This window comes from Martes martes (assembly GCF_963455335.1).
Source record: "Martes martes genome assembly, chromosome: 7".
Taxonomy (NCBI): Eukaryota; Metazoa; Chordata; class Mammalia; order Carnivora; family Mustelidae; genus Martes; species Martes martes.
In genome coordinates this window covers 26,994,903-27,009,987 of record NC_137894.1, presented here as the reverse complement: position 1 = coordinate 27,009,987, position 15,085 = coordinate 26,994,903, and the positions used below count along the sequence as shown (strand labels likewise).

The 15,085-nt window shown below is 39.9% G+C and overlaps 1 protein-coding gene across 2 annotated transcripts in view; it reads left to right on the top strand.

Annotated features, from left to right (window-relative positions):
• Nucleotides 1-2,319: 2,319 nt before the first annotated feature.
• TUBGCP5 (tubulin gamma complex component 5) overlaps nt 2,320-15,085 on the top strand; it is a 78,745-nt gene continuing 65,979 nt past the window's right edge. For both annotated transcript variants that reach the window (XM_080809542.1, XM_080809541.1), the window contains exons 1-6: nt 2,320-2,504; nt 4,866-4,919; nt 5,036-5,144; nt 10,798-10,894; nt 11,347-11,426; nt 11,831-11,966. In XM_080809542.1, the coding sequence (XP_080665668.1) occupies nt 2,359-2,504; nt 4,866-4,919; nt 5,036-5,144; nt 10,798-10,894; nt 11,347-11,426; nt 11,831-11,966 (622 nt within the window). In that variant the 5' untranslated portion in view covers nt 2,320-2,358. The remainder of the gene's footprint in view (nt 2,505-4,865; nt 4,920-5,035; nt 5,145-10,797; nt 10,895-11,346; nt 11,427-11,830; nt 11,967-15,085) is intronic.

The window sequence follows — 15,085 nt, the reverse complement described above, 5'->3', positions numbered from 1 at the left end:
AGTTTCTCTCTGGTATGGAAAAGACTGGGCAGGCCACCAAGTTCTTGAGAAGGAGCTTTGATGGGTCCTGGTATTAGGAACTCCACCCAAAAAGTTTCTAATTCCCCCTCCAAAGACCAGGACCAGCTCACTTAGTACAGTCAGGCCTGGGGAGTGCACTCTGTCAGCCACAATTCCCATATAAGTCCAGGTCATTTACTCTGTCTTCCCAAAATATTTCCAATTTCCCTTCCAGAGGTAGGCACTGCCTCAGGCTGGTCATGGATGAAGAGAAGGGGATTAAATCTCCCCCAAATTTTGTAAGTCCCCTTCAAAAGCCAATACAGACTTGGGTGGGAATGCAGGTCTGTGATAGGTATCCCCAGACTGGCAAAGTCTCAAATGCAGTATATTTGACAGAAACACCCTTTAAACATATCTAAGACCCTTCAAGCAAGCATATGGTGGGGAGTGTTGGGACAAGATGGACAAGTAGGGCGAGGATGGCTCTTTTGGCCAGGCTGCAGTCATGCATGGAGCCCAGACTCTGCGTGCACTTCCAGAAAATTTAAGTGCCATTCCAGAGGACAACACTGATCCAGGTCAGCAAGGAAAAGGTGGCAGTGTGCTTGATTTGCTTGCTGTCCTATCTTCATCTGTACTTCCCAAAATTTCCATGTCCACTATAGAAGGGGTGACCAGCAAGAGCCAGCCTTAAAGGCCTACAGAAGGTATCTAGAGCCCTGTGGTATTTTGAGTGGGGCTTAGTCATCCAGGGCACCTCTGAAAATTTTTTTCCAACTCCCTCTTCAGAAAGAAGACACTGACTCAGGCCAACCAGAGAAGTTCAGGAGAGGGGCTTAGTCTTTAAGAGGTCCAAATTACTGGGAGTAACCTGTGGAAAGTTTTTTAAGACTCCCTCCAAAACCCAGAACCAACTATCTGGACAAGGAAATGGAGACACAGGCAAGTGTATGTACATACTTTGATTTTTAGAGATGTACAGTAAGCGATTAGATTATAGATTTGAGGAGCTAAGAAAAATGAGAACTTCTTACACAGATGTGAGAGTTATAAACATAGAGATGATAGGTGAAACTGGAGTAGAAAAGATTCCCCAAGAAAAGAGTAAAAATCCCCTTCCACAGAACCATTTCTAACACTAAGATTCTCTCCTTGTGAGATTCTCTCCTTGTGCAATCGCCTGCAGTCCACATTTTAGGTAGTTGCTATGGTGTCTTGAATGGTACCCCCAAAATTTATGTATTGAAATCTTAATGACCAGTGTATTAGCAGATTGGGCCTTTGGGAGGTGATCAGGTCATAAGGATGGAGCCCTCATGAATGGGATTAGTGCCCTTATAAAAGAGACCCTAGTTAGATCTCTTGCCCCTTTTACCACATTGAGGATACATCTAGAAGTCTGCTCCAGGAAGAAGGCCCTCACCAACTCCATGCTGACACACTTATCTTGAATTCCAGCCTCCAAAGCTGTGAGAACTATGAGCCGCCCAGTTTGTGGTATTTTGTTTCAAGAACCCCAAAGAATTGACAGTGGTGTATCAGCTATCCATCACTACAGTAATGCAATACGATAAACCCCATGAAAACCCAGCATATCACTAAAAGAAAAAATAGAGGTGTTTGTAACAGGTTTCTGGAATGGTTATATACAGTATTTAACAAAAGGTCAGTTCAAAGTTTTTAATTATGAACAACAAAGACAGTACTCCATCTTTGATCAACAGAGATTATAAAATCGCCTTCGGCTGCTCCCAATCACAGTGGAGCAGCGCTCAGCCTGTCTGCCTCTGCCAGACAAGCCTTTTCGCGGACATCTGCTGTAGTGTGGACCAGGTCGTGGGACCTGAGTAGACAGAGTGAAACTGAGAGATCATTAGAGATCACCACTAGAAGGAGAAACTAAAGCTGGGATAAGAATAGACAACGAACTGGTCACGGGATCTGGAAGGCAAATGCAAATAGGTGCACTGAATGAAAACTAACTGGCTGCTCTCGAAATATCGCAAGTTAAACCACAACCAAGGTTTGCCAGAGACGATCGATTATTTTATTATTGTTTTTATTAATCTAACGGCTACTTCCTTAAGCACGCTCTAATTATTATTATCATCATCATCATTATTATTAAACTAACGGCTAACTCTCTCAACACGCTCCTGAACATACCGAGACGAAGCTGGAAAACGCAACCCGGAACCGCCAGCAAGGACAAGCGCGCACACTCAACGCGGCAGGAGCGCGAACTCTCGCGACAGCGTCCTGAGCCTCTCGGAGTCGCAAAGCACCGGGAGTGTGAACTCTCGCGAGAGCGGGCACGACCCCGCCAAGGTGCTTTGCGGTTGGAGTTGCGCGAGTATGTCTCGGCTGACACTACCTTGGGGCCAGCTGGACCCGCAGCAGGAGCGCGACGTTCGCGAGCTCGTTCGCCATGTGGCGGGCCTTCAGGACGAGGCGGACCCTAACTTCCAGCTCGCCCTGCACTTTGCTTGGTCCAACTTCAGGTGGGGCGCGGCTCCCGGGCCGAGGCTAGGGACAGGGAGGGATCAAGCAGTATCCTGGGCGCGCGGCCGGGTTTCCCCACCCCCAGCCAAGCTCTCGCGGGCCCTGCTGCTCCCGCAGAGTCCTGGTGCCCTAATGCCCCCTGGATCCCTGTCGCTGTGACACAAGCATACTGAAAGAGTAGGTTGTGGGTTGTTGAGGTCCTTATCCTTAGAAGCGCGCTTCTGGAGAACGGGCCTGTGTTTGTCTGTGCCTTGCTCCATCCACGCGCTTAGCACGATCCGCTGCAGATCATTTTTTGAATGGATCGGTAAGTGAAGTTTTAGAGCAGAATAATGGTCACACTCTACTTAACACTGTATTCTTACTGATACCCTATCTCTTCTTGGGCCGCTCCAGATTTCTCTTACCTTGGTCTTTTTTTCTTTTTCAAAAACACACAGCATAATACACTGGATGACTTGTATGTTGTTTACTTGTTGTCTCCTTCACCACTACCTCCAGCTAGAATCTAAGTTCCACCAGGTTAGGGATCTTGGTCTGTTTTGTTCATTTCTTATCCCAACACGTAGAACAGTTCCTGGCACAGAGTCCTAAGCCACCCAATAATACAACTTCTAATATAGTTTCTTATGTAATTTTTCAAGATTTATCTGGTTTAGATACTTAGGTGAGGTCAGAGCTCTTATTTTTATTTATGGAAGTTGTCTACTGTCATAATCATTATCTTTAATGGAAGTATTTCTAAAAGAATGTTCAGTGTTAATATTCTGCCTGTTTAATTTCAGTAGAAATCTTTTTTTTTTTAAATAAAGATTTTATTTATTTATTTGTCAGAGTGAGAGCACAAGTAGGGGGAGCAGCAGGCGGAGGGAGAAGCAGGCTCCCCTTGAGCATGGAGCACAATGGGGAGGAACTTCATCCCAGAACCCTGAGATCACGACCTGAGCTGAAGGCAGGTGCTCAACCGAGTGAGCCATCTAGGCATCACTTCAGTAGAAATCTTGAATAATAAACAGTTTTTCAGTATCTGTAATCTTGAATATCAGCCTTAACAATGATACATACAGCACCTAGTTGGTTTATAATGAGAACAATTAGTCTAAAAGCTCACCAAGTTTCTGAAATAATAAGCTCAATTCTTAGGTGTAACCTGTAACTGTCTGAATAGGTCATATAAGGTAGAAATTTAAGTGCTATATCCCAAATAATTTCTCTTTTAATTAATTTCTCAATGGCATTAAGTAGATGGACATGATTTCAGACTTGGGAGAGACATTAGAATTTACTATCTCCTTTTACACATTGAGAAACTAAAGATTAAAAAAGAGAAACTAAATAATAATAGGTTAAAGTGGTGTTCTACTCAGCCATTTACTGGGAAATAATTAAGTATATTATTTAGTATGTAAATTCTTTTAAATACAGATTGTTGTCTTTGATACTAGAAAACGGAAAAGAAGAGTTGGTTGAGCTGTATTACAATTTTATAATGCTTTAATCCATCAGAAAAATGAACTATTCATGTTTGTTTGTTTGTTTGTTTTTAATTGTGGCCATGTTCTAGGCCCTAGAAATTCAGATAAGTGAGATCCAGCTTCTATCCTAAAGGAAAACAGAGACAAAAGTTAATTACATACAATGTAGAATAGGAGTTTTTAACCTGAGAGCCTGAAGATAGAATTTGGGTGTTACGAATTTGGACAAGGAAAACTTAACACTAATCTCTAACTAAAAAGTAGCATTTTCTTAAATTATGAATGAAAGCAACCAGCGATACTGGTTTACCTATGACTGTGTCAAATGTAGAAATCACGTAGTTCATATCACAAAGTTGTGGCAGATATTTCTAAATATTTTTTACTACTATTTTAATGATAGTTATGGATCTACTGCTAGATCTTGTTATTTAATGCTTTAATAAATATGTATCTTACTATATCAGCAAACTTTAAAAAATATTTCACAACTATATTTCAGTATACTTGGTTTTCTTTGTATCTCATTTTATGATTTAAAAACATTATTTTGAGAAGGGATCCCTAAACTTCTGTGGGCTTCACTATGGTATAAAAAGATAGGAACCCCTGCTATAGAATGTGCTGTGCTGGTCTTAGATGCAGGGCATTATGGGAAGATAAGGAAATCAGAGGACAAAGGAGGCTAAAATGACATGTGCTTGAGCAGTCTCTAAGACCACTGAGTGGCTGTTTGCCTGGATGGTAGAGGTGATAGGAGGACAGGGGCACTCCTGGAAGTAATATTGCTGAATATAGTATATCTGTAGGGATATGTAGGGCTCTGTGACTAGTCCACTTAGGTATATGACAAGATTCATATAAGAATTGCATTTTATCTTTTAGATTTCATCGTTTCTTGGATGTTAACAGCCACAAAGTGGAAAAGACAATTGAAGGGTAAGTTAGTTTCATATGTATATTCATATGTATATTCAGGAATATATGTATTTACTTGTAGATCTTTTTATTAATGTAAGTTTTTAACTATTGGTTTATTTTTGAATATATTTTAGAATTTATGAAAAATTCATCATTCATTCTGATCTCAGCAAAGCTGCTAGTTGGAAGAGATTAACTGAAGAATTTCTAAATGCATCACTTCTGAGCATAAAGGAAACAAAGGTATGCATTATATTGTGACATCTCCTATGTATTATACTGTTTCAAATCTATTATCATCACCTTTTTTCTGTTAACTATTTAAACATTCATTCTGTTTTATAATTACCTGATAATTGGAGCAGAACCTTCTGGAAACTGACTTAAGCATTGTCATCAAACCCCGTGTTGAAAAAGCATGTTTTTGTTTAATTCTCTCCTTAGCTGAACCTTCTCTGGAGATTGAGATCAGAGATCAGCACAAATAATAGTACCATCTGGCTGTCTTAAAACTTTTAAATGGCTTTGCAGCACTTGATAATAATAACTACTTACGTAATGCTAACCAAATGCCATGTACTATCCTAAGCACATTCATGTTCAGTTTTGGGTCTCTAAGATCACCCTTAGACGTGATGATTCAGTAGAAGGATTCACAGAACTTTAAAAATGCTGCTATCCTCACTGTTAGGTTTTTTGTAGTAAAAGGATATGGATTTAAAAATAATCAAAGGGACAAGATACATAGAATAAAGTTCAGAAGAAACCAGGTATAAGCTTCCAGGTATGCCTTCCCCATAGAGTTGCATGAGGATGCACTTAATTCTCCCAGTGATAACATATGACAACATGTGCAAAGTGTGCAAACCAAGGAAGTTCATCTGAGCCTTGGTGTCTAGCATCTTGGTTGGGGGTCATTCACATGGATGTGCAGTGCACATGTGGCTGACCATAGCTTTTCAGTCTCCAGCCCCCCAGAGGTCAAACCAAGGACCTCAGGCATAAGAAAATGCGTTCATGTAAGTCACATTGTTAGCATAAGCTAACTAGTCAAACTGATACTGCATGGCCCAAAGCCTCCGGCATACAGCAACACTCTTCTCAGGAGGATATTTCAAGAGCTCAGAGGTTATCTCTCAGGAGCTAGTCAAGGGCCAGTCCTAAAGACCTTTGAGATGTTCAGAGTTCGGGCAACTCAGGCATCCTGAGTAAACCCTTTATTGTGTATATGTTATTGTGTTATTGTGTATATGATACTCATCCTCACAATAAATACTGTGAGGTATTCAATAATCGTTAGGGTTTCCCTTTGTCTTTACTGTGGGAAGTGGTAAAGAAGAGAGCTTCCTTCTTCATAAGGAAGAGAGTTTTAGATAATTTTTGAAACTGTCTATCAATTTAGGGAAAGGCTATAAAAATACTTCTGGAAAAGAGAGCTGCATAGAGCTCTGAACCCATGCCCTAAAGATTAGAAATACACTTCTGTGTATTATTCCTGCAAGGACCACTTTAAAGAGAAGGTAAATCTTTTTTAGATCTTTTCTTGATTTATTTTATGTAGCTCCTTGGGTAGACTTTAGACTTTAGGATTTACTAATTTAAACCCTATGACACCATAATATTAATTTTTTAAAAATGGCAGGTCACCTGGGTGGCTCAGTCGATTAGGCATCCAACTTTTTTTTTTTTTAATGTTCAGTTAACCTCTGTGTAGTACATAATTAGTTTTTGATGTAGTGTTCATTGATTCATTAGTTAAGTATAACACGCAGTGCTCATCACAGCACATGCCCTCCTTAATACCCATCACCCTGTTACCACCTCCCCCAACCCTGCTCCCCTCTGAAAACCGTAGATTGTTTCTTGGGATCATAGTCTCTCATGGTTCATCTCCCTCTCTGATTTCTCCCCTTTTGGATTTTCCTCCCTTCCCCTATGGCCCTCTGTGCTATTGCTTATGTTCCATGTAAGAGTGAAACCATATGGTAATTGTCTTTCTCAGCTTGACTCACTTCACTTAACATAATCCTCTCCAGTTCCATCCATGTCGATGCAAATGATAGATATTCATCATTTCTGATGGGTAAGTAGTATTCTGTTGTTATATGTACCACATCTTCTTTATCCATTCATCTGTTGAAGGGCATCTCGGCTCCTTCCATAGTTTGGCTATTGTGGACATTGCTGGTATGAACATTGGGGTGCAGGTGCCCCTTCTTTTCACTGCATCTGTATCTTTGGGGTAAGTACCTATTAGTTCAACTAGTGGGTCATAGGGTAACTCTATTCGTAACATTTTGGGGAACATCCATACTGTTTTCCAGAGTGGCTGTACCAGCTTGCATTCCCACCATCAGTGTAAGAGGGTTCCCCTTTCTCCACATCCTCGCCAACAATTTGTTTCCTGTTTTGTTAGTTTTTGCCATTCTAACTGGTGTAAGGTGGTATCTCATTGTGGTTTTGATTTGTATTTGCCTGATGGCTAATGATGTTGAACATTTCTTCATGTGTCTGTGTAGCCATTCATATGTCTTTTTTTGGAGAAGTGTCTGTTCATGTCTTCTGCCCTTTTTTGACCGGGTTATTTATTTTTGAGTGTGAATTTGAAAAGTTCGTTATAGATCTTGGATATGAGCCCTTTATGTGTAATGTGATTTGCAAATATCTTCTCCCCTTCCGTGGGCTGCCTCTTAGTTTTGTTGAATGTTTCCTTTGCTGGGCAGAAGCTTTTTATCTTGGTGAAGTCCCAGCAGTTCATTTTTGCTTTTGTTTCCCTTGCCTTTGGAGATGTGTCTTGGAAGAAGTTACTGTGGCCGATGTCAAAGAGCTAACTGCCAGTGTTCTCTAGGATTTTGATAGAGTCCTGTCTCACATTGAAGTCTTTCATCTATTTAGAGTTTATCTTTGTGTATGTTGTGAGGCAATGGTCCAATTTTATTCTTCTATGTGTAGTTGTCCAATTTTCCCAGTACCATTTACTGAAGAAACTGTCTTTTTTCCATTGGATATTTTATCCTGATTTATCAAAGATTAGTTGACCATAGAGTGGAGGGTCCATATCTGGAGGCTCTGTTCTGTTCCCTTGGTCTATGTGTCTGTTTTTGTGCCAGTACCATGCTGTCTTTGTGATCACAGCTTTGTAATATATTTTGAAGTCAGGCAATGTGATACCCCCAGGTGTGGTTTTCTTTTTCATCCTTCCCTTGGTGATTTGGCATCTTTTTTGGTTTCATAAAAATAGGATTGTTTGTTCCAGCTCTTTGAAAAATGCCGATGGTATTTTAATAGGGATGGCATTGGAAGTATAAATTCCTTTGGGGATGATAGATATTTTCACAAAGTTTATTCTTCCAGTCCATGAGCATGGAATATTTTTCCATATTTTGTGTCTTCCTCAATTTCTTTCATCAGTGTTCTGTATTTCTAGAGTACTGGCCCATATACAGAACCCTTTCTGGCTTGCCATGTGTCTGTGGACAGGTCTGACATTATTCTGATGTTCCTTCCTCTGCACATAAGGAATCTCTTCCCCCTAACTGCGCTTAGGGTGGCTTCCTTGGTTCTAAGATTTGTGAGTTTTGGTATTACATGCGGGGGCATTGGTCTGTTCTTCCCAATCTTAGGAGGTGTCCTCTCTGCTTCTTGGACACAAATGCTTCTTTCCTACCCCACATTAGGGAAGTTCTCAGCTATGATTTGCTCCAATATATCTTCTAGTCCTCTCTCTTTCTTTATTCCCCCCCCCACCCACCCAGGGATCCCCAAAATTGTGACATTGGAATGTTTAATGGCGTCATTGATTTCTCTAAGTCTGTTCTCTTGGATTTTAAGCTGTTTGTTCCAGACCTCCTCCTGTTCCTTCCTTTCTATCAGTTTATCTTCTAGATCACTAATTTGTTCTTCTGCCTCATTTACCCTAGCAATTAGAGTATCTATGATAGACTCTTTCTCATTCATAGCATTTTTAAGTTTGGCCTGATTAGCTGTCATTTCTGCCCTTAGAGATTCTGTGTTGCCATCAGTGGTTTTCTCAGTGCTGACTATCATCTTCATAATTGTTACCATGAAGGCTATTTCAAACATCTTGCTTATATCCGTATCCATTAGGTCTGCAGGAGAGGCCATTATGTCTGTTTCTTTTCTTTTCCTTTCTTTTCTTTTTTTTGTTATTCTGTTGAGTGGTGGTTGAGGGGATATATGGAGTTGAAAATATCAACTACAATCCAGGCAAGGTGCACCCTGGGAAAATGCGGAGCAATCAGAAGCCTATCAAAAAAACCCAGCCAAAATGAAACCCAAGAATAAGATTTATAAAGTTCAAAAAAGGGGGGGGGGGATGGTGAGGTGAAGGGTGCTATAATCTCTCAGTTGAGGTAGGGTGTTTCAGTTCTTCCTGGGTGTATTTTTGTTCTCTTTGTTAGAGAGCACTACTTCCCAGAGTTACAGGGAGATTAAAAAAGGTAGTACTGAATAGGGAAAAAAGGACTACATGGAAGCTTATATCCCTATATATAAAAAAAGAAAAAGAAAAAAAAGTATGGGTGTGAAAAAGTACAAGTTAAAAATTACTATGAAATAAGTTGTATTAAACATCTAGTTGGAACGATAAGTAGGTAAAAAGAAAAAAAAAAACAGAAGAATCATGAGAAAGAATGAAAAAAAAATTGTATCTAAGAAATACACAGGCTATGAGGCAAGACCAGGTGCTCAATATACTATTTTCCCCTGGTGTAGGGGTTTTACAGTTTTGGAGGACCCTCAGGTTGGCTTCCTCTTGTTCTTCCAGCTTGTCTTCTGGGGGAGGGGCCTGCCACATTATTTTTCAGGCAACCCTGCTTGGGAGGATTTGCCCTGCCACCTATCAAGGGTTTGGGCTCCGTGGAAACTGGTGTTTTGGGCTTTTGTTCTCTGATGGCTTTTGTTCTCTGGCAGCTTTTTGTACCTTTTCAAGGGGTCAGAGCAAAGGAAAATGTCTGCATCCAGACCTCTGCCCCAGAGGAGAGAAGCCACAGTCTGCTCTTCTCTGAATCCTCTGGAATACACAGTTTCCCCCTCTGTAAGCACCGCTGAAAACTGCAGCCTTCCATAGGTGGTACACGTCCCCAACGATCCTCTCAGTGGTTGACCCAGGCCCCCAGTTGTCTCTGCCCCTTGTGCCTCCAAAACCATGATCGATCCCAGTCTGGGCAGGTGGCAGCAGCTAGCCCCCAGGTCTGCGCTGGGTCCTCTTGGGCACAGGCAGTCACAGAAGCGGTGGTGGTGGGCCCCTTGGGTCTGCAGACACAGGTCCACACCTGCAGCTGCCCAGGTCTGACATTTTCCCCTTAAGCTCCTAGATTCTGTTTAGGTGCTGTTACCAAGCCCTTCCCATGCCACCGCCACTACTCTGGAAGCTGTCACTGGTCCCCAGGCACAGGACGCTTTTACACTGGGGTATTGCTTTCCTGTGGCTAGCTTCTAGTAGCTCCCTCCCCTTTCTGTTTATCCTCTGACATCTGTCCATGCAGTCACAATTCTGTCCTTCATACCTCTTGACTGATGATCCTCTGCCCTCGTAGAGATTGAGACACATAATCTTACATCTCAGGTTAATTTCATGGATGTTCAGAGTGGCTTGGTAGATAATCTAGCTATTCAGGGGACTGGTTGAAATGGAGTCCCCCACTCCTCTGCCATCTTGCCTAGCCCAGGTAATGCATTTTTGACATTTTTTATGTGTACACATTTGAACTCTAAAAAAGGTTTAGAGATCAGGATTTATTTAGATACAATTCACATTTTCTCAAACTAGAAGAAATATTGGGGACATAATTGACAAGGGGTTATCTTTTCTTAAACTACTTTTGAAAGCTCTCACCAACCTCAGTGATTCATATCTTCATTTTTTGTTTTAAAGACAGATGCACATTATTCCATACTGTCACTTCTTCTGTGTCTATCTGATTCTCCTTCAAACAGCAATTATGTGGAAACACCAAGAGATAAAGAAGTGGGTATGTTGCCAAATGTTTAATACATAACAAAAGTGAAATTGTTTTTATTACTTATCAGACATTTTATAAAAACTTGTAAAAATTTCTCTTGCTTTGGATACATTTGCAAATTGTATTACAAATTTGTATTGCAAATTGTACAAATTTGTATTGCAAACATAATTTATATTGCAAATTGTATCACAGATTGCATATTACAAATAATTTAAAATTTTAAGTTCTGACTTTAAACTAGTTTTGATTATGTAAAGAGAAAAATCACTTTGAAGATAAAGTTAAATTTTAAAATGTATTAGAATATCAATTTATTGAGTGTTTCAGTATTTTTGAACTTTGTCATCTCCTGAGTGCATTTTATTTTGAATTTTGTTAGACTTTTTTCCTATAGTTTGGGGGTCTTTTCCCCCACATATTTGTGATAATGCTGATGAAATTTTTCTGTTACATTTTAGAAAAGAAAGATGATTTTGACTGGGGAAAATACTTGATGGAAGGTGAAGAAATTGATCTTGGTCCAAATGTAGACACACCAGTAAGTGGCAATAGTTTTGTTATTGAAAATATAAATATATGCCAAGGGATACATTATTTTTGTGGCTCCTTCCACCCTAGAGCAACTTAACTAAAGCAAAAACACTCTTCACTAAATTAGAGTATTTTATTATCAAAGATTTATTAAGATTTTGCACTGAATCAATAGTACTAGGAAGCTGAATGGAATGAAAAGGAAGTATCCTTGAAGGAGTATTGTTTAACCTTGGAGGTTTTGCCACCAAAAATAATTCCAGGCTATCATAGTAATTTTCAACACATTTAGAAAGAAGTGTCATTAGGTGTAGTTTTTGTTTTTTTTCTGAAATTTTCTTAATCTTTTCATCTAAATAGCTCCAGTCACCATACATTCTTAAGACTAAGATACATTCCCTTTTTAATCAGAATTGGTCTGAAGACAGCGAAGATGAAGATGGTCAACATCCCTTAAGTCGAGAAGACTCTGGGATTCAGGTAGACAGGACACCATTAGAAGAACAAGATCAAAACAGAAAACTGGGGCCTTCTGTCAGCTGGAAAGGTACTGTGTATTCTCAGATGCATCATTTTCTTGTGGTAGTACAAGCACGCTTTGAGAATCAGTTCTGTGTGATTTAAGATATGAAAAGCTCTGCCATCCTCATAAATCTTTTTAAACCATTAGTAGATCTGTAGTGTCTAAGAAGTGGCACTACAAAATTAATGTTGAAGTGATTTAGAGTGAAATTCTGGTTTTTTTTTTATAGTTCTGAGAACTTTACTAGTCCTAAATATTTCAGTTTGTTTTTTATTGGAGGAGGGTTGAGTTTGCTAAAGTTAGTAACCAAATAAAAGGAAAAAAAGATTGGTACAATTGAATTTTAAATTGCAATGTTTGAGTTTTAGTGAAGAACTATGAATAGGTAGACTCTAGAAAGAATTGGAAGCAACCTCAGAGATTAGATTATCTAATCCTACTCCTTCTTTTGTAGGTAAGGAAACAAAGTCCTAGTGACATTGGTATTTCTGTGATCATGTAGCTGTGAAACTAACCCCAGAAGCTGGGATATGTAACCAGACCGTGATCACTGAACTCGAACCTTGCTAAATAGACAAAGTATTTAAAGTTGATTTAGCATCCTAATGATTTTCTGGCTTATTTTTTCTATCCTTTCCTTTTTAATTTTTATATCAGACCTTTATGGCAGAGTGTGGCTATTATTAGTCCATGCAGGAACTTTTAGTTTGGTTTATGTCATCTGTTCTATTTCTGATTTTTGCTCCCCATTCCCTTTCTTGGCTAGCCCAGTTCTAGGTGCCTGTTGTAATGTATTTGATACCTGTGTTCTCACACAAGTTACATTCTTATAAAATACACTCTGTTGGTCGGTGCTTTCTGTTTTAAAATTATGTACTGGTATTATTCCATGTGCAGACTTTGTTCTGTTATTTATCTCTGTTTTAAATCTGCCTCTGTCAACTCTGTGAACATCTCTTCTGTTACCCCTAACTGCTGTATAGGTTTCTGCATTTTGCAGTACCACATTTAAATTATCACTTCCCTGTGGACAGTCCCTGAGCTGCTTTTGCCCCCTCTACCTAGTGCCATGCCCATTATGGACTTGGCCTACAGTCTACTCCCTACTTGGTAAGATCCACCTCTCTGATTTGGGCTGCTTTTGTTTTAATTTGCATTTGTCTGAGTGTTCAGGATAAGTACTTGTGGCTCCTCAGTTCCTTCAGTCTTGCCCCTTCTGTGAAGTTCCCATTGATACCCTCTGCCTGTTTTCTTTTGGGTTTCATTATTTCCTTCCCAACCCCATCCTTCAGAGTTCGTTGTATGTCTAGATATTAATTCCTAGGTGTAGACATTGCAGTTATCTAGTCACCTTACTATTAACATTTCTCATGAGATACTTCAAACAAAATCTGTGATATTTTTCACTATTTTGTTGTACTCAGACCTGTAAATTTTTTCATGATATGGTAAACATTTAGGTCTTGATATTTTTTTCTACAAAAACATTCCCTTGTATTTTCCTTGTTTGCTTTTTTATAGCTTATGTTTAGGTCTTTAGTGACCAGCAGGTCCACTTTTACATATGAACTGAGATTAAAGGGTCTAACTTACCTTTCTCCAATACCATGAGCCAGTTTTCCCAGAAGCATCTAGTAAATAACCCATCTATGCACATTGTTCTGTGATTCTACTATTATTATATATCAAATTTTCATATATATAGGTATTTCTGAACACTGTGTTCTCTCCCTTCAGTCTGAGTTGCTGAGGAACAGAATGTTTTTGTTTATCTGGCTTTATAATAATGTATTGCAACACAAGAAGGCAAGTTTCCCCATCACCTCCTTTATACTTTATCAAAATTGGCTTAGCAGCATTATCAACAATAGTCATTATGGAGAGAGCCCAAATGTCCAATAAAGAAGATATGGTAAGCGACAGAGGTAAGATGGCAAGGGAGTAGGAGATCTTAGTTTCCCTCAGGTGCTCTTGGTCCCTTAAAAGCATCTAGATGGTTGTAGGATCATTCTGAAAACCTGCAACCAGAGATCTGAGAAAAGAATTGCCACAATTCTACAAATAGAAAAATAACCACTTTTTGTAAGGTAGGAGGTGTGGAGACATGAATCTGAGGTGAAATATCCCAAGATAAACCACGTGGGGAGGGACTCTCCATAAGCCAGGTACCAAAATGTCTTACAAGCAGCAGAGTACAAAATTGGAACTTTTAGAAGTCTGCCTAAAAGGTGCTCAGGAGGCAGAACAGGGTGGAATCCCAGGTGAGACAGCATGGTCTCAGGATCCCTAGGGTCACAAAAAGAAAGGGAGTGCCTGAGTGCAGCAGAGATCCCAGGCTTTCAAGCAAAGAAGCCGGTTACAAACAGTGAGTTCAGGTGCTGGCTTTCTGCTTGGTGTTGGCATAAACTGCAAACCGCTGCATGGTCTTGCCACCACTTTCTGAGTAGGGGCCCAGCAAGAGGCAGAACCACAAGGAGACCCTCCTCCCTCCCCCAGGAGGTGTGGTATAGGTGCATGTCACAAGAGTCCATAAGTTTGGAAGCTTGAATCAGGGTCATGTGCCTGAGATAAAAATGTTCATCACAGGCTGGGTGAACACATAGTTTGGACAGAAGCCAGGGAGACATGAGTGATTGACTCCTCTTCTTTGAGGGCTCACTGACAAGTAGGAGGCATGAACTTTCAGCTCTGGGTCTAGAGATTGGGGCACTACCATTTTCATCCCCCACATCAGTGCAAAATGCCTTCAAGGTGCAAAATAGCACTACATAGTGCAGTCTGGATCTGTATACACTGAGCCTGGTCCCCTGGCAAGGGCGGTACGATTCCACCCAGGCGAAGACACCAGGGAATCTGCAACAGGCCCCTCACCCAGAAGACTAGCAGGAACTTCTGGTAAATAGCAAGTTTACTGTTAATACAGAACTATAAAACTCCAGTTTATGTAGCATTTGTGGTTTATTCTTATTATTCCTTAGTCTTTCAGTTTTATATTTTATTTGCCTTTTCAGCTATTTTCTTATTTTATCAATGCTTTCCTTAAGTCATTTTTAATTTTTATTTTTACACTTACGGTTTATATATGTATTTTTTATTTTTTGCTTCCTTTCGTTGTATTCAACTAAATTTTTATGTATATACGT